Source organism: Amphiura filiformis, chromosome 10, assembly GCF_039555335.1.
Source record: "Amphiura filiformis chromosome 10, Afil_fr2py, whole genome shotgun sequence".
Classification (NCBI taxonomy): Eukaryota; Metazoa; Echinodermata; class Ophiuroidea; order Amphilepidida; family Amphiuridae; genus Amphiura; species Amphiura filiformis.
In genome coordinates, this window is record NC_092637.1 from 57,541,305 (window position 1) to 57,562,581 (window position 21,277).

The 21,277-nt window shown below is 36.6% G+C and overlaps 1 protein-coding gene across 1 annotated transcript; it reads right to left on the reverse strand.

Moving 5' to 3' along the window:
* Positions 1–22: 22 nt before the first annotated feature.
* Positions 23–20,876, reverse strand: LOC140162004 (CUB and sushi domain-containing protein 3-like). Its single transcript, XM_072185294.1, has 14 exons — positions 20,772–20,876; positions 18,585–18,754; positions 17,003–17,177; positions 15,481–15,609; positions 14,361–14,551; positions 13,980–14,142; positions 12,571–12,693; positions 10,963–11,328; positions 8,190–8,312; positions 7,331–7,690; positions 6,427–6,564; positions 5,345–5,593; positions 1,779–1,920; positions 23–245 (listed from the first exon to the last, which is right to left on the reverse strand). The coding sequence occupies exons 1-14, from the start codon at positions 20,833–20,835 to the stop codon at positions 23–25; spliced, it is 2,616 nt and encodes an 871-aa protein (XP_072041395.1). The 5' UTR covers positions 20,836–20,876.
* Between the last annotated feature and the right edge of the window lie 401 nt (positions 20,877–21,277).

Below are 21,277 nucleotides of genomic sequence, written 5' to 3' on the forward strand. Positions count from 1 at the left end.
ATGGAGTGATTGTTATTTTTTTTTACGTACCTTCAGAATCAAACTGCGACAGCTCAATACTAAATCCTTTGTCGACAACAGTTCTATCTGATACGAATTCTATCAAGACACGCTCTTCCTTTGATATGATCTGCTTCAACTTCGTCCCACCTGTTAGAACAGCGGTCACCGCGTGTGTCGAATCGTAAATTGTTAGAAAATCAAAGCCTCTGTCTAGGGTTATATCTTGAATACCAATGATTATGCTATAAGTGAAAGGTTATGTAAATTGTGAGTAAAAACCTAACATGCAGCCTAGAAATTGTATGAGTAAGATTTGGCATTATTCAGAAATGCGTATTAAAGTCTTACCAGTGCGCGTCTGTAAATAGGAAATCACTTGGAAAACAATTAACATGTTACTAAACGAAATTATATCAGAAAGGCTTATAAAATACTGCCGTGAGATGTATGGTATGTATAGGTGATATAGCAGACAATCAGTTTCTTCTCTTCAATAAATACAACCTTCAACTTGCAGAAAATGTAAGGTTTGAAGTGCTGAGAAGCTCTTTAGGAATCGGATAGCAACGTTTGCACAGTACTTTTTGTGGGACCTAAGAGCACATCAGACATATCGAATTGCATTCTGAAAAAGAGGAGTGTCCTTCTGATATCAAATAATTTAAATTTTTTGAATATCGCGATAAACAAATTCTATGGAATATTATTAAAATTTCATATTTTTGATTTAGAGTTCAAACATGCTTTATATAGAATAAATTGTGATTTCCACTCATATTAGAACGCAATTTGCCACATTCGCGTGGGCGTATTCACAACATTATGACGTCATATTGATCTAAAATGTGGAGAATTTGGTACATATTTGATATCTCTGGGTAAAGGATACACACTAGTACAATTATTGGTAAGTATCATTTGATATATAAAAAAAGAGAGCAGGATATCGGGATTATTACAGACTTGACATTTAGTATGGCCATTCTGAAAGGGGTCTGCATAAACCGCACGGGTTAAATATTAATTGGGGTGTGTCGGGAGATGGTTTCAAATATTTTTTGTTAGAAATTGTGCTTTCCATGAGTATACATTATGGTGCTCATAATGTAGTGCATTTGCCTAAAATGGCGGATTTAGGGAGGCTGAATTTGAGCTTTGCTGGGGACACAATTTCGTACTTTATGCAACATTGTTCTGTTATATTATCAAGTTTATTGGGGTTTGAGGTGATATTTCATGAACTTTGTCAGCAATTGGCATTTGTCACAGCTAAATGCACTTGTAATGTACCAGTTTTGAATGTGGGAGGAGCTTGTGAAAAAATGGCAATTGCTGCAATTTAGGAAATATCAAATCAAACCCAAATAAATTTGATAATAACATAACAATGTTACATAAAGTGTGAAATTGTGTCCCCAAAAAGCTAAAATTCAGCCTCCTTAAATCCGCCATTTTAGGCAAATATACTACATTATGAGCACCATAATGTAAACCCATGGAAAGCCCATTATCTATCAACAATTAGTTGACACCATCTCCCGACACACCCCAATAAATATTTAACCCGTGCGGTTTATGCAGACCCCTTTCAGATTAGTCTTAGCACTTCGTGAACAAATATTCCATATTAAATGTCAAGTCTGTATAAAAGATTCACAGTGATATTGTCCACGTGGTATAGAGACAGACAGGCGACATGATACAGACAGACTCACAAACAGAGACATAGACACCAGCACGTACTTTGACATAACATTTATCAAGTTTATTGTTACCTATATGTATTCTTGGCTTGTACATTCCATCGACATAATGTGTCATTGTCATATTTTATATTTGGGTATCCGGGGGACCGCAACCATATGACTTCTTGGTTAGCCGAAATATTAATCGACACAGGGTTTACGCTACACGTATCTGTAAAAGAATAAACATTACTGACGGTCAACTCTCACGGTTATTACCAGTGACAATGCTAGGGACGGGCATTGTAGACATTTCACCCCTAATATTGGGACCACTTTACCCCGGTCAGACGGTCAGAATATTAAATAAATAACAACAAAAAATGTAAGATTATTAAAGTGTAGGGTAAGATCTGGTTATCGCCCTGACAATCACCCACTAGAAAAGTATTCAAATCCTTTACGACTTCATATTAAGTTTACATGTCTTTTAAAAGCTTGGACATCTTCAACCGATTATAGTACTTTCGACCCGTACTCACCCACACCCCTTATTGACATTAACCAACACCAAACACATGTTGGTCTACATTTAATTTGGGCACTTCTAATTTTGCTCATATTACATATTGCAAATCCTGTATTAAAATTAAAGTACATTTGCATATGGCGTGCATCGCACTTTACTATATATGCAGAAGTATAATAAACATTAAGCTAAGACAAGTACATTTAAACTAAAACAAGATCATACATCAAACTCAGCCCCACCTCTATCTACCACCACACCCCTCACAAAGAGGCACAATCTCACACGCAATATACATTTCGAATATTATAAATTATAATTTTGCTCATATGTTTATTACAAACCATGTATTGATATCAAATGAGTTACATATGGCATGCATTACAATTACATGCAGAGAAACCAAAACACTTCTAACAAAAAATGATATAAAGAAAGGTAGCGAGTCAAGTATGTTCATAAACAAGCTGACATTGACTTAAAGACGAAGTTATACAGTAACTTATAAACAGAACTACAAGCATGATAAACTATCACAGATCTCATTCATGCTGCTATATAGGGGGAAAAGAAAATGAAGATATCAAATGTTATAAATTCAAGAGAGCTTGCTGAAAGAAAGGCAACTAATTAGAAGCAAATATCAAATGCAATTAATAATCGATGAATAAATGAGAAATTGCAATAGATTTAATAAGTGTAGTAACTGATGTAATAGATGAGGAATGTAAAGTAAAGTAAAGTAAAGTAAAGTAAAGTAAAGTAAAGTAAAGTAATACATGTAAAGATACAGGGGCCCCGAAAAGGTTTCAAATGATAAAATATTGGTTAATTAAGTAATGGGATAAATGTTGTGCATCTGAATAATTCTGAGTGTTTAGTATATGTCAAGTGGCAACTTATTCAGATATTTTAGAATCGAGGATTGTATTATACTCGAATTAGAAAATAAAAATATTACTGTTAACAGAAAGAGCAATAATTAACATGAACGCCTTTGTAGGCAATAAGACCTATAGTTGTTTCGTGTGGCATACATTCAAATCAATCAAATCATATTTAAATGATACTGTAAATCATTACTGTTTGTTTCCTCTAAATCATCAATGTGTAACCATTTTGGTTAACCCAGCAAAAACAAGAATAAAGTAACAACATCTAGAAACACTGGAGAATCATCAGTCAGTCTACCAACAGCATTACACCGCTGAGGACGGAGAATGGTTTCTCTGAAATATTCGGTTCAAAAAGTGAGTGTTGTTGACCAGTTTTAAAATATACCTTTGAAGAATAAAGTACTAAAATGGTCCATAACCAAAAAATATATTCACATCATCCAACAATACATTTCCGTCCATAACCAGAAATATATCCTCAGCATCCAACAATACATTTTCAATGTATTATTTTATAACTGTGTTGGCTCAACTGGTTCAAAATCCTCGCCGCAATGTATTATGGGATACTGTGATTATCTTCTTTGGATCCAATAGATAATTATGTCTCCACATCATGCATCATTCCAAAACCAAGCGCATAGCATTAAAAGTTGACAAACCAAGGTAATAAACCTTTTCAAATCGACGTTTACTGACGACAACTGCCACGAATACCTGAATACAAAACCCAACCAAGTCCATACTTTGGTCAAATTGAGTTAAACATGGAAAATCGTTTCTTATACATAAAATGCCTATCATATGAATGAATGAATGAACAACACTGATCCACCTACTGCGTACGTCTATTGAGCATGTGGAATCCAAAAAAAAGTTCAGGACTTGGGTTGTTTTTGCACATATATTATAGTATGCAGGGCAAGATGGCTGACGTACTAAATTGAGGTGATAGCAACATTGATGACGAAACAAGTGGTAAACAATCCAGAAATAAAGTTGAATGGGCAGACCGAGAGAAAAGGGTTAAGAATACACTTACTATGTGATTCAAAAACCCACGCAAGTCTGGCATACAACATGACCCCTTACTAAGTCCCCGAAATGCTAATCGTCATACCGAATACAATTTAACCCACTCATTTGCCTGTAAAACTTGCACTATTTACCATGTAAAAATAAAACATAAGGAATTAAAATGATACACAGTTATTTTATAGTTTTCTCAAAATTACTGTCCATGGACTTGGGTGGGTTTTGTATTCATGTATTCAATTTATTTATAAATTACCCAGTTTATTATTCCATATCATACAGTTATGTCTTGTGTACAAGAGTTCGATGTTTACGTTGCCAAGGGTTAATTTGCCTAAATCCAGTAGTGCCAACAATTATGAACATTGGCGTGTTCTGTCCTTCATTGTTATATTGTGAAGTGCCAAAAAAAGTGTTACTTTAGTATGTCAGGAAAACTGTTGACAAAATGTTGACATTGGCTGAATAAGTTATAACCTCTCTCAATCAATGACCCTCTAGCTTACTGAAAAAATATTGCTCATGGGCACTGCTTTCCGAGTTTTTCCTAAATGGTCTACTGTTATGACTGAGATTTTAGAATAGCTGTTATATGCATAGTTGATATTATAGATATTACATGAATAAAGTACACCTTTTAAAGCAAAGAATCGCAAGATACATGGGTAATTTCACTCATTTTCGTGAACTGCAAGATGGGAGGACAGTATTAATTGAATAAAGTGTTCAGAAAGAGTCAGAGGATGATTTAAGTACTACCCACCGCCCCACTGGGTTTAGTGTGCAGCAGGCGAGCAGTGTGAGTAACATGATACCACTGCTTTGCTATGCTACATAGAAGTGCATGGTTAAATTGAATTTGTACAGTTATATTTACATAAAAAACGCTGTGAAGATGCCGGTCGATTTCACATTTTATATTATCTACAGAAGGTGTGAATTATCCTTTAAACACACATCACTTTTGTTCCGAAATCGACCAAGTAGTGATGACACACGCACAATTCTAAAACAACATCTTTTGCACAGAGTTCAATGGGATTTGAAAAGTAAAGTGGCAGTTGAAACTCTAGTGATAACACTTTCGCAGTGCATGATGGGGCTTCCTTAAATCATCCTCTGAGAAAGAGTAGAGCGTAATCACGGAATCCTATCTGCATCTACTACAATATGCACAGACGATGTTGTCGCATGACCTATTGGCTTTGTCGACTGCGTTGATGGTGCTGTCGGTGACTTTGTCGGTATCGCTGCTGCTGTTGTCGGTTGATCTGATGAAGAGGTCAATAATTCTGATGTCGACATCTGGTCTGTTGACGATGTTATGAACAATTCGGATGTCCACATCTGGACTGTCGTTGGGAGTTTCTGGGAAGTTGTGGAAGCAGTTTCAGTTGAAGTTGACGGTACCTGTTGAGTTGTGCTTATCTTTGCTGTTGGGAAGCCTTATAGAAAATAGATGACATATATTATTATTTGTATTCATGGAATAGTTTTAAATTCGATTATCGAATATATATGATTAGTAGCCTACCGAAGAGAGGTCCAAAATGTCACAAGTCGACAGCTTGGAACAGTTAAAGGGTATTGTGCGTGAGTTTTACATCCTCTTTTAGGGTAGGATTCTATAGATATCCATAAAAAGAAAGAGGGTATTTTTAAGATGTCAGTGATTCGGACATTGATTGTCCGAGTTACATTACTATACGGTGACGCATAGGTTACTGTGTTGTAGTTTCGCGCATTGTGCAGTCGGAGATTACACACGTCGTCTTTGTCAAACGACTGGCTTTGCAAGAAGGCAATGTTAACGCACATTGTGTAGTTACAGATCTCTGATGGTATTAAAAGCAAGCTTCAGTTCGGGGACGAGGCTATGCATCACGAAATGCCATTTTAAGTCATTTGTACACAGTAACGTGATGATTGGATCTTTGGATTTGCATATAATAAGCATAGTCCAGTAAACAAGACTAGTGACTGATTAAAAAAAAGGTATTCAGCGGGTAACAAGGGTACCACCTCAGTCACATACGATAAATTACGTCATCATCAAACATGCTCAACACATCATCGAATCACGTGATTGCAGGTCTGCATCCCATGAAAAAAAACGCCGGGGACTTTGTGTCTAATGAGTAATGATTGACCATGAACAGTAAGCACTTAGAACTTCACATGATTGACAGTAAGCACTCAAAACCTCACATGTCTGACCATTTTGCGCAAGGCATCACGGCTGAATTATGGTAAGCCCTCTTGTATTAATTGCACCTACCGCATCCTTGTTCGTCTGTTTGGTCCGGGCAGTCAGCAAAGGAATCACAGCGTACACTAGAGTTGAAGCACACTATTGCTGATGGCATCGCACTGGTGCATTCGAACTCTTCATTGGTACAAGACATTGTCGAGTCATCTGAGGATAATAGGAAATATAGATAAGAGCAGTGGCGTAGATTTATTTGTGACATGTGGGGTGGGGGTGGGAGGGGTGGAATAAATTGTTGAAGTATGGTGAATCCAGCACTTTTTGGAGACAGAATACGTTAACTGTGCATATGCGCGAGAAGCGCGCTAAAAATTTACTGTTTTGAAGCTAAACTGATGAAGTAAACTGATGAAGTATGGTACAAAAGCGGAATAAATTTGCCTAAGTATAGCAGTAGCTTTGCCAATCTAGTAACATTGGACCACTAGAAGTGGTTATCTTTAAAAACGATAATTGCAAATCTCTTCACCTCCCATGTGCGAAGAAAAAAAAATGTTCCAAAAGCAGCTAAATTCAATGGCAGCCATTATTAAATTTGGCATTGGAGAATTTTTGGGGACCAAATGATGTTAACAATAGTTAAAACATAAACTAGAGTTTAAAAGCATATCGATTTTAAATGTCATTTTATTTAAACTTTAAAATGTTTAAATATACCAGAAAAATGTGACACAAGGCAGCTATTGGAATTAACGCCTTTTGGGGAAATAAATACGTAAGTTGTGCTGGCACTCCCTATCATGTGAAAATTACATAATTTTATACCATGTTATCCAAGAAAAACAAAAATGTTTTTGAAATGATGTAAACAAGCTTTGGTATTGATCAAAACGAATTTAAATGCCGGGTTATATTTTGTATGTAATTGTAAACAATTGGCAAACATTTTTCAAAATAATTTGTCTACACTTACCTCCCAATCGATATCTTGAAATTTCCATCGAAAAACCTGTGGTCACATTATTAGCACCAATCACGTATCCCAACCATACATCACTACGGAAACTCAAAACGGACATCACACGGCCCGAGATATACGTCACATCCTCGTCCAACCCATCGAAAGATATCTCGTCGATATAATTGTTAGACAGCAGTAGCTTATCCTGCTCAGTGATCATGTAATTTGTAACAACGAGTTTGATTCCGTATGATGATCGCGTTGATATTTGAGCGAAGCATCTTAGATGTGGTGGGTATTGGTATGGAGAGAATAATGAGCTAAGTGTGGTGCTCCTCGAGTCTAGGTTAAATATCGGATTCCAACAAAACCCTGGAAGAATGATAACGACAGGTAGCATATACAACTCAAGTATTGTTATAGAAGACAAAAACTGTTTGTCAGAATAATAAGAAGGGGAAAAATAGAAAGCAAAACAGGAATATAACAACGATAACTAGGCCAATGTTACTGCGAGAAAATGAATTATGAAAACCGGCCAAATAACACATGTACAGCCCTATACAAAAATGTAACCTGACCCAAGATTCCAGCTCTACCCCTTCTTTATTGTTTATAGTATTCGGGAAACACTAAAACAATCGATTTTAAGCGGTATGTTAGCCCGGTCTTAATACTGCTGAATAAAGAGTGTTAGAGTTCGACTGTAGAATATTTAGTTCGTCGTATATGCCGGCGTACTCATGGTACTGTAACATCGTTGGTTGTGAATGTACAGCCTCATGCGATACAAACATTAGTATATGTGGTCGTCTATGAACGTGTGCGAAGTTCAAGGCGTATCGCAATGATGAAAAAAAGTTTCACCTACCACACTGTGGGCCTTCATCAGACGCGTCAGGGCATTCTTGCATGAAATTACACTGAACCTGTGCATCTTTACACGTGATCAGTCCGCCATCTCTGCATGCAAATTCGGAAGCCGAACATCCTTCTGTTTGAAATAAATAACAAGATATGACTAATTATTGTAAGTTTGTTTTGACTTTGATTTTAGTTTACACCGACTATCACTAGTGGAAGTTTTGGATGAGAAAACGGACATTTTGATGAGAATCGGCCAAAATGGTGAGAATTTAATTTTCTCATTCTTTTGGATGAGAAACTTCCTGGTGTGTCTGTCAATCATTATTGTCTTATTAAACTGGTGAGAATTGCTAATCCCCGCGAAATAAACATTATTATTTTCTCATCCAAAAGAATGAGAAAATTAAATTCTGACCATTTTGGCCGTTTCTCATCACAATGTCCGTTTTCTCATCCAAAACTTCCACTAGTGTTAGTATGAACTTTCGTCTACTGAAGATAGCAATATTAATGTGTTTAGTCAATAATGTCTTCTGCTATAAGTATGAACTTATACTTACTCGGGCATGGTGATAAGCCTTTTGATAAATATGAAACCATACTTAATATTAAGCTAGCTTAGTATGTGCAATCATCTGACTTCAGATATGCAAACTGTAATAAAATAAGTATGATTTAATATAGGCATGCGCCAAGTAGGTTTTCTGCTATAAATATGAAAACATACTTGTTAGGGAAATGGTGTGTGTATCGTCCTTTCGATAAGTATAATATCATACTTAGTGCTTGGGGCAGGTTAGGGCACTTAACTCTATATGAAAGCTCACATACGCGTACATCCCCTACAGATATATGCACACTGAACGAATCCCTCCCTGCTTAGTATGATGATGATGATGATGATCATCATCATCATCTTCATCATCATCATCATCATCATCATCATCAGCTTCAGCATCATCAAGACCTAATAATTATATTTATTTCCTTATTAAACATATTTATAACTCGCGTATACCATTAGCCTTTTATATAAGGTCAGATCACCTACAAAAACATTTTAAAACTAATTAATAACATAAAACAATAAAATAAATTATCCTTTTTGCTCATCTGAAATAATAATAAAAGTTTATTTTCATTATAAAAAAATCTTACCCTAGACCTATCGAAGAAAAAAATAAAAAATAAATAAATGCTGCTATCAGGTTATTATAACTCGCGTATACCATTAGCCTTTTATATAAGGTCAGATCACCTACAAAAACATTTTAAAACTAATTAATAACATAAAACAATAAAATAAATTATCCTTTTTGCTCATCTGAAATAATAATAAAAGTTTATTTTCATTATAAAAAATTCTTACCCTAGACCTATCGAAGAAAAAAATAAAAAATAAATAAATGCTGCTATCAGGAATTGAACCCATGATCTCGTATTGACAGCGTCTGATGCTAACCACTAAGCTACCGAGGAAGACATGTAATTCAATTGAAACAATACACACGATAACAGTTATTGTTTATCGATCTTCCACGATTCACCACAGCCCCTATTGAGTGTGACGATCTGCCATGAAAACTGTATAAAGTCTTGATTGGTATACTCTTTATTCATACCCCGTGGATGACCGTGGAAGACCGCTTCAAATGGTTCAATATATACATTTAGCTCAATATAATAATAGGAGACCGTGGTAAATTACAGTATTTATCATAAGGGCTATCTCAAATCTTTGTTTTAATTTCTTATTATGATAGAAGCCCGAGTTTCATACGTATGTATACGTATTTTGTAATCGTTTTCGTAACGTGTGTTGTGGTCTTGTGGTTTAGAACGGGTCTTTATATCGGTAGGGCCGTAGTTCGAATCTCGAAGAGAGTTTTGTGCATTTTTTTTTGTGTGTGGGTTTCCTGGTTTCTTACCCCTGAACAATTTATTCCAGGCAAAAGTAAAAAATTACAGCAAGTTTTTCATTTTTTTTTCAAACCAGTAACACTAGTGGAAGTTTTGGATGAGAAAACGGACATTTTGATGAGAATCGGCCAAAATGGTGAGAATTTAATTTTCTCATTCTTTTGGATGAGAAACTTCCTGGTGTGTCTGTCAATCATTATTGTCTTATTAAACTGGTGAGAATTGCTAATCCCGCGAAATAAACATTATTATTTTCTCATCCAAAAGAATGAGAAAATTAAATTCTGACCATTTTGGCCGTTTCTCATCAAAATGTCCGTTTTCTCATCCAAAACTTCCACTAGTGTATGTGTATATAAGTAATGTAAATAAGTTTATTTCTGAAACATTCCATGCTATTTGAAACTCATACGTAATATTATTACTACTTATTCACACTCCAACACTCACCTCCAACACACATAAATGAGAGAGAGCTAAATGTTGTAATCCATTATTAACCGTTTTATCATTAACCATTTACCAATTAACAGCTCAAAGGTTCAAACAAAAAGGCTAGAAAAAATGCTAGACGTGTACGCTGTAAATAATTAGAACTCAACGGTAAATTATTGAATTGAACTCAATGTTGATTAACGTGCACTCATTATGAGTAAACAATCAATATTGAGTTTTATTTGTCTCATTGTGTTGCTCTGTTCCCTTTTTATTAAACATTGTGTAATGTTTTCTATTCTTATATACAGTGCATGGGGGAACACGTGCAACTTTGTACTTCTTAACCTTATGTTAACCTAGTACCTAGTAATAGCTCCAAATGGAACTCATGCACAACATAATTTCTCAGTCAGAAATACCTTCTACGGTAAGTGACATCACAAAACCCATTCCAGCTGTTACGGACATCGAATTCCCAGCAACAAACCGAAGCCACAGTTCATTACCGTCAGATAGCACCACCTTCCCCGCAGCATCTATGCCAGTAAAGCTCCCAAGAGTTACCGCAGAATTCCTGGACCCATTGCTGGTGATATACAAAAAGTCCTCGTTGATGGCGAGCGAGAAATTGATAAAAGCAAGACGGATGACGGATTCAGGAGGACTCATGAGTTGCCATTGGATGTCGATGTCAGCAGGATAAAAGAGTGGGTAGGATGGGGAGGTTAATATAGTTGCGTTTCCTGGTGACAGTTGTACTACTTGATTTCCTCTTCCTGGTAATCCTGTTTAATTATTACGCACAGATTAATATCATTCAGGCAGCTAAATAATTAAGGTACCCGTTATGTTCACCCCTGTATACCCTAACCAAAACCACGTAATTAGGTAATGATTAGAACAACCATATATACAGCCTGTCTCAAAAAAAATTGTGCAAGTAAAAAGCGCCCTCTATGGCATTTAGAAAATACCGGTGTGACATGATGCTTACATCAACGTCAAGGGCGTAGTCTTAGCTCTCAAATGCTGTTTGTTCTGTTCAATTTACTTGAGATATGTTTAGTTTACAACGAAAGGGTAAAATCACAATTGTGCCACTTTTGCTAGGGAAGATCAAGAGGACTGCACTTGTAAATCAATGATAGCATCAAGTTTATCAAGAGTTCCATCGTGAAATCAAAGGAACGCATCAATTATACAACAATAAAAATAGTTTTTACTGTTTTACTGTTTTACCATGATACAGGTATTATATGATTCTCTTTTTCCACTTAAATCAGATTAAAAGAGAAATAGATATTTCATAGTCTGCTGTAAAATTAAATACAGGTGCATGTTAATGATTTTTTCATGGTTAATACTGTTTTCTTTGTCACTCAAGACATGTTAAAAGACAAACAAATATTGCAAACATATAGGTTATGAGCGCGTATTACTTGTTGGGAGAGAAATTAGACAAACAAATGCATGCGCGCTGATGTTGATGCGTCTTATGCACGAGCCCTGAAGGGGGCGTGCATTAGACGCATTAACATCAGCTATCATTGATTTACATATGCAGCCCTTTTCCCTAGTAAACGTGGCACAATTGTGATTTTACCCTTTCGTTGTTAACTAAACATATCTCGAGATTAAAACAAGCAATTTGAACAGAACACACGGCATTTGGGAGCTAAGACTACGCCCTTGACGTTGATATAAGCATCATGTCACAACGGTATTTTCTAATTACCATAGAGGGCGCTTTTCACTTGCACAATTTTTTTTTGAGACAGGCTGTATTTACCAATCACTATGAAATACCTACATGATGTCAGAAGCAAGTAAACTTACAGAGCGCCATTTGACAGCTAAAATATTACACAGCATAAAGGTAATATGACATCTATAAGGGTAGATCAATAATTATTATTTTCTACATACCCAATGCCGGGGCCTACTTTTGGACATCATTAGTGCTTATTATTATTTTCTCAGAATTCCAGGGACTAAAATAAATCACAACGTGCAAATAATGTACTTACCAGCACAGTTTTCTTGGTCGATTCCATTACGACATTGTTCATCTATATCACACAGATATTTCCTATTGAAACATGTTAGAAACGTATTAAAGCAATCCCAGTGGATACCCCTGCACTTAGTGACTGAAAAACAAATCAAATACGCTGGATTATTGCATACAAATATTTGCATATTTAATAAATGCAGGCGAGCGGCGATCAGATCGTTAATGTATACTTTTAACTTCTGAATTTTTGCAAACCCACAAGAATGTAGTACAAATACTTGACAAAATACAGCGGAAGTCATTATAATTATATTGGATCATGCAATACAGCCATTGAATTTCGACAACGGCAGAACAACTTATTGATAGAATATTGTGATTAATGGGACCAGACCCTGCTGCTGAATTACACTAAATCACTGCGCGAAAGGTGCAATGGTGATGAGTTCCGGTTAAACGTATATGGCTGCATGAGACAATGTGATGTCCTTAGGGACCATGTTCTTCGTGAGGTTGGCATGTTCTGATTTAAATGAAAGATGCTAACCTATTAATGACTAAAATAGATATGAAATTATACAAATCGATTTCACAAGAAAAGTAGGCCCTGTCCGAATTACTGCTAACGGAACAAATTTTAATGCTAATTTTGGCGTTGAAATAGCGGCGTCGCTTTTCAACATTTTTTAATAAAAAACTGAACCTGTAAAGTTCCCCAAAATTGAAGCTTAAATGAAATTCCAGTCCTTAATTAATACAGGGATGACGTTAAAAAGTGAAAAATATTGTCACGCCTGGTAGAAAACGCCGTTTAAAACAGGAGATTTTTACGTGCTTTTCAATGGAGAAGTTATTTGGTGGTTTACGCCCTTAATATTAAATAAGTAAAATTGCGCACAACCGACTTAAAAGACGCGTACACCAACTCACTACACGAAAGGTCATGGTGATGAGTTCCGGTCAAAAAGTATATGGCTTCTGGTGATAATGTGGTGTCTTAGAGATCATATTCTTCGTGAAGTTGACATGTTCTGATTTAAATGAAAGATGCTATCCTATTTATCACTAAATTAGAAAGAAATAATGCAAATCGATTTCACTGCTAACGGAACAGTTTTAATGTTAGTTTTGGTGTTGAAATAGGGACGTCGATTTTCAATATTCTTTAATAAAAAATGACTCTATAAAGTTAACCAAAATTGAAATTAAAAATTAAAAATTCAGCACTTACATGGATGACGTAAAAAAGTGAAAATGTAGTATAGATGTTGATTTTGCGTGCTTTTCAATGGATAAGTTATTTGGTGGTCTACGCCATTCAACCGCACGTACATGTGCCGTTTGAATATGTCATGTGTGGGGTGTGTTTACAGGGCTGATGTCATACATGGGCAAATTGTTTCGGATACTGTCCCTTCTTACCAGTGACATCTGTAAGAGAGATCTCAATTTTGAAGCCATTGTATGATGTCCACGCGTCGCTAACAAAGGTCATCCAAATTTCTTGACTATTGGTGTAGATTTCATCCGGGGAACTTACGCCAAATAAAGTGAGTGCCTCCATATGTGTTGCATCTGGCGATGACTGCAGAAAAAATACGCAGTGATTTATAGTTTGCTACGAATATGCATAAACCCAAAATGATCAGTACACTTACTTTGACCATTGTGGTCAAAGACTCATCGTAATAAAAGCAACAATCAAGGACATAAAGCTAAAACGCACACCATATACATAAAAGAAATGTTACAACAACAAAAAACAAAAACGAAAGGATATTTGCATAGTGCAAGTAATCCTACCTGGATTTGCAAATAATCATAAACCATTTCGGTAAAGAAATCGATGATGGTAAACACAATGTTGAATTCTGTAGGAGCTCTGACATGATAACTGCAGTCTAAGTCGACTGGGTACCTAATAGGATAACCAGGAGTGGTAATGACGTGGACTTCATTGATAGTTACGTTAGCTTCTTCGTCGAAACACAAACCTGATTAAAAAACAAAACAAACAACAACAAAAAAAAAAAAAAAAAAAAAAAACATGAAATACGCATCATGCTCACTATCCTGCTTTCTAGTCTTCCTTCGAAATCTTCTCCTTTGTCTCTGCTTTTCCCTCTCACACCTTCTCTATCTCACCACCGTTGTAAGTGTGATTAACATTTGGTTTGTTGATACTAAATTTCAACTTAAAAAAACGGCATTTTATTGTAAGCCATGAAATCGTCGGTTTATGCATGACATATCTTTCATACACAAAGGATTTAACATTGTATTTATTATGTAAATGATCGATTGTCATGCCTCAAAGAGTTAAATGCACCTATCAGAAAGTAACCCTTTGTTGTGATAAAAGGCCTTCCCAATGTTACGTGTTTAAGTTCGCACTCTTCCTACATCAGTGCACATCAAAAGAAAAGAAAAGTGTCAAGAAATGACACTGAATTACTTGTGTATAACGTTATGTTATGTTAATATTGTGTATGTACGTTTATACATTACAATTTCGCATAATAACGAACAAAAACCATAATTTATTATTTGCATTATACTGACTAAGACTGACTGTGAAGGGCGCCGTTATAGTTTTGATGGTATGGTCGTTACTTGCACTTCTCGAATCGCGCGTCAGAGACAGTTTTCAGCAATTTATATACCATAAAACCTCGTCTACATGCATATATATAGTGTTCTTGAGGAAAACTTAATTAATCCAGGCGCCATTCATCGACAAAGTGATAACGTTATGGAGTTTGAGCAAATAAATTACCGATACAAAAAAGTACTATTGTAAGACAAATCTATAATGTTATTGGCATATTAAAAGCTGTTTCGTATTAATTTAGCTTTCACCAAAAACACTCTATGTGCTTGTAAACGAGGTTTTACGGTATTCGTCATGACAACATTATCATACCACAATTAGTTTCATCAGACCCATCATCACAGTCTACAAAAGAATCACATTTGCGATGATCATCTACGCATATGAGATAGGTTTCTTGATGCATGCAGCTTGGTATGTCTTCCGCACACGCTGGACCTCCTAATGAATAAATAGAAAACAAATGTGCATGAATAACATAACTAAACCTCTATGATGAAGGTATAGACATTACCGGAAGCACCGGAAAGGTAACTAATATTTCAACTTAATTCTTCAAAGTCCCCCAAAGTGTAAGAAATATTTTTTGTCACCTTCAGTGTTAGAGTGCGCGCCCGGGCATATATTAGAGACATTACGATTTCCAAACGCAGCACGTGGAACATACGTTTTCACGTACGTTAATACGGTGTTAAATATTGCTAGTCTCGGTTCCAAACTGGATTGTGCTCATTCGTCACGAAGGAGAACAATTCAGCTGGAAAAAATACTATAATATTTGATCTAATCTAATCTAGGTCGATAGAGGGCATAGTGATTGAAAAAATAACAGTTAGCTGAGTCTCTACCTAGTTCAAACAGGCCGCTTTTGATTTTGACTAAAATTTTGACCTACATGCTGATTAAACTTAATTGTTTTTTGTGCTTAGTTGCCCAAAAACATATATTTTGGTAGATTAAAGATCACTACATCCATACATACATCATGACTTTACTTTCAAAATGAGATTCTTTCGTCCTGAAAATTGGACGCGTTGCATGGACTTAGACATGAGGTAAAATCAGCATATTTCAACGTAGCATCTGCGTTTTATTCTACGTTGGAATCCAAAATGGGAAATCGTAATTTTTGTACGCAAAGTATCACACACATTTCAATGGGCAATCTCTGCGTATGAATATTGCGTTTAAATTTAGTCCATTTTTATCACATCGCTGTACCTTTATTATAATGATTTGTTACAAACAAAAAGATCTTAATAATAAGTAGACTTTCCTTCGTATGTTCATTATCTTTGACTGTCCTTAACATAATGCGAAATGGACACATTTTGTGCATTTTCAATGATGTATCTACGTCGATTTCGCACGTGGAATATCTTCAAAAATAGCTAAATACGTGACCTCGCTTCGATACAGGAGAGTGGTTTTGAATAGATCAACGTACGTCCGATGTCTACGTTTGGAAATCGCAATGTCTCTATTAGGTTAATAATGAACGCATATCACTTGTTGGGATTTAAATTGTACACTTACTGAGATGTTGATGCGTCTAATGCACGAACTCCGAAGGGAAAAAAATATTAATTAAACGCATCAATACCTCATTACAAGTGCATTGTTTTGTACAAGTTCGCTATTAATAAAGGCAAAACAACAGATTTGAACCGAGCCAATTCAAAATTGAATAAGACATTCTGTACTGTGTTATTTTGAGTAATGTTTACAGTGCGAACTCTGTTAACAGGCAAAATTCAGTCCAATACATAGGGTTCAGAGGGCAAATGGAATCCAGTATATAGATGGATACACAGAAGTATAGCCTAATACTCACGCCCAGCAGTTATCTGAATGAGGAATCCCGGTCTACTACCTCCTCCATCGCTTTGAAACCGAACCCACAATTCCCTCCATCGAAGGTAAATGGTTCGAGGAATACTTGGTTGTAGATCTTCACGAGCACCGTGGTATTCAATAGTCTCATTATCTTGAGTTGGCGCTAGAAACAACTAAAGAAAGTGTGGGGTGGAAGGAAGTCTCTGGCTATCACAACATTATGCCTTATATGTTAGGAATATTATTACGAAGCATGAATCACATGGTTTTATTTTAAACAAACTCATATTGACCATAGAAACGAATAAAAAACAGCCGTGTCTCAACACGCTATCAGAGAGTTGATATTCTTGAGAGGGCACTCTATTCACGTGGTTTCTTTTCCAACGCTAAAAGATCACACATTTTGGTGGTTTGCAAATGAAAAGTGTCCGCACTATCGATTGATTACGTAACTGTTATGAATAATTTATTAGGTTTTTCAATGCAATCGCCTCGACCCATTAATACATTATTATATGTATTATCAAAGTAATTGGAATAGCAATACGGTGAGTTCACTGAACTACGCCCTAATACTGATGGAGTTTTAATGGCGATAATCCTCTCCATACACAGATGAACAAATACAATAGATGAAGGTCAACACGTATGACCTCCTATGTGACATGTTATAAGTGATGTACAAAAACCTGAATATCATAAAGATCAGTATTCGTTTGTGCATATGAACTGCACATTTACGTTGCTAAATATTACTCATTATATATAATGACAAATATTGGTTTTATGACAATACGGTATATACATTGTATATAAAACGACTAATAGATCCTACTATCATGGCGTCAGGTCAATGTTCATCATATCCCGTATGTTTCTTAAAATTCATTCATATTTGAGACAAATTGCTGTGCCCATTTTATATGTGCACAGGTAGATCCGTGTTTTTTTTTAAATTTTCATTTCCTTTTAATGAACGAATTAAGGTTTTCCACTGCAAGGGGGCCACAAGGGTGATACTAATTTTAATGCTATATTTTCAAAACGAATACGCGTTCCCGGTTGGCTCTATAGCGATTTCACAGAAAAGGAATTTCTAGTGAAATGCAGCGTCGGACTCTAGCTGAGAGCGTAGCCTAAGTCATTACGGACTCCAAGATGGGCTCTCCATACACAAATGAACAAACACAAAGGAGGGTAGTCTCCTCCGTGACCAGCTTGATTTCGATGGAGCGGAACCAAATTGGCTGCAGAGGAGACGGGTCATTTTGCTATGCAAATGAGTTGAGTGTCATAGCCCTGACGCTATATTCAAAATTTCCCGGCGCCGAAATTGTCTGGTGACGTCCTAGTAATACAATGGAGGCTGTCAACAGTTGAGCACAAATTACCATTACGTCATTGACCAGACAATTTCGACGCGGGAATATCGCGTGTTGAGAGACGACTGTTTTTTATTCGTTTTTGAAGAATATTTAAATATTAGTGTCAAAACCAGTTTTACATAAATTTAACAAATTCCCTTATTTACAATCCACGATTAGCTATTCCAATCATGATTAACGAAATAGACTCACTTTGTCGTAATTTAGTTCAGTACCAAAGTCGAGGAACTTCACCGTGACCCCGTGACCTCGTGGGTAGGTGAAATGCCAATAGCAATCCAGGTTATGATCATAGTGGCGTGGGTAATTCGGACTGGATATGTTTACAGTCGGAATCTCATCCAGTGCTACTTCCAGTACAGCTATATAATAAATTGAAAACAGTGTAAACTTTATACTGACTTCACACGCATTATTGATGAAGAAACTGCTATTACAAGTTCTTTAACCATTTTTAGCGCGAAACTGAACAAAATGAGCAGTGGCTACAAGTTTAAAAAAACACAATGTCAAGTTAAGGATCACGTGCCAACGAATGCAGCAGAAGAAAAACAATTTATTGGGTACAGTTAGATCTTTTGACTCACCCTGTACAATGGGGGATATAACGATGGTGGACATGGTGGAGCATGGTGGCACCCCCAATTTTGGAGGATTGGCGTCAATCGGGGGGTACGGGCAGGGGAGATGTGGCCCCTCCACCTTTCCCCATTCTTTGTTCTTTTCAGCAGGGCTTTTCAGCCACTTTTTGACAGATAGTTTAGGCCGATTGACATCACATACACAAACACACCCCGTATGCTTTGGAGCCGTTCTGACGTCAGTCGATGATCACCGACCTCATAGGCAAGGGGCAGCCTATGTATTTATTTAATAATCACACAAAAAATGATGCTTCCCCCTTTTTTTTACATTTTGCTCTCACCGAATGCCCATACATTGAAAGTGTCAGCCTTAAACCTATATCCATTTCATGTTAAAGCCCCCCCAGCAACTCCACATAAAACGACTCTTAGTGATTTACGGTTAATGTTTACGTACCTTGACACGACCGTTACGACCGTTATTGATTACTGATGGAGAAACAGTTATTTTTAGTTCTTAACCATTTTAACAAGAAACTGAACAAAATGAACAGTGGCTACACAAACAGATTCAAACGTAATGTCAAGTTAAGGATCAAGTACCAACGAATGCAGTAGAAGAAAAACAATTTATTGGGTACAATTAAATCTATTGATTTGATTAGATGTAACAATGGTAGCCATGGTGGAGCATGGTGGCGCTCACACTTTGCATGATTGGCGTCCATGGGGGGGTGCGTGCAGGTGAGATGTGGCCCCTCCACCTTTCCCTATTCTTTGTTCTTTTCAGCCACTTTTTGACAGACAATTTAGGCCGATTGACCCCCCCCCCCCCAACACACACCCACACACCCCCACCCGTATGCTTTGGAGCCGTTCTGACGTCAGTCGGTTATCACCGACCTCATAGGCAAGGGGCAGCCTATGTATTTATTTAATAATCAGAGGTACGGGGCAACCTTCTTTGTTGCAAACTCATTGAAATTGCATCAGCAGATAGGCGAGGTCTGCTTGTTTGCTGTTGACAAGGGACAGTTTTCAGTGAACGGCCCTTGTTAGAGCCACCAAACTTTTAAATTTAGCAGATAGGCGAGGTCTGTTGACAGGGGGGAAGTCTTCAGTGAACGGCTCTTTTCAGAGCCACAAAACATTTTACATTAGCAGATAGGCGAGGTATGCTTGTTCCCTGTTGACAAGGGGCAGTCTTCAGTGAAAGGCTCTTTTCAGAGCCTCCAAACCTTTTCATTAGCAGATAGGCGAGGTCTGCTTGTTCTCTGTTGACAAGGGGCAGTCTTCAGTGAATGGCTCTTTTCAGAGCCACCAAACCTTTCACATAGACGAGGTCTGCTTGTTCTCTGTTGACAAGGGACAGTCTTCGGTGAACGGCTCTTTTCAGAGCCACGAGTAGGCAAGGGGCGGCCTACATGTCTCATCCTCAGGTACTTTGTACTGAAGAAGTCAGAGCTACTCCTCACGAAAACTTGACAGTTCTAAAGCTGTCCGACGGCGAACCCGCTATATAAAAACCATTTGATTCGAAGATATTTGGAACTAGGAAAGTTAATGTTCAAAGCTTCTGTGGGATTGTTTTGGGTATAACCCAAAGATCTCATTAAAAAATTTCATCGGATGCCAACAAAATCATGCTTTCACTTTTTTTTTTTTTTTTTGCTCTCACCGAATGCCCATACTTTGAAAGTGTCAGCCTTAAACCTATATCCATTTCATGTTTAAGTCCCCCCAGCAACTCCACATAAAACGACTCCTAGTGATTTATGGTTATATGATTACGTACCTTGACACTGACCGTTTACGCTGGTTATGATCATCGCAAGACCAAACAAAACAAAAGTCACCATCACGATGTATTGTTTTAAACCTTTCCGATTACAAACGCAGAATTAAGCAAAATTTCTGAAATACAAAACAAAACAAAATAATTATCACCTACCCAGCACAATGTAGTCTAGAATAATATGTAATTAGGGGCATACGTGCTACGAAACATAAAACAGTGTGTAATGTATATCCTACACAATTATGTATGCCCGTTTTTTGACGTAGAAATTACCGGTAATTATTAAACACATAAACAGATAACTGAAATTACTTAATTATTTAATACACATTTCAAAATACTGCGTTTAGATAATGAAAAACCAAACGATCGTCGAAATCCTAAAAGAATAAGACACACCTTTCCCGCCTAAAACATTTTTCAGCCTAAATCGACCGGGTCGAATTTACGGCTCATTTGTGGTGTGCGGTTATATATAATAACTTACGGAGTTGGACAAAAGA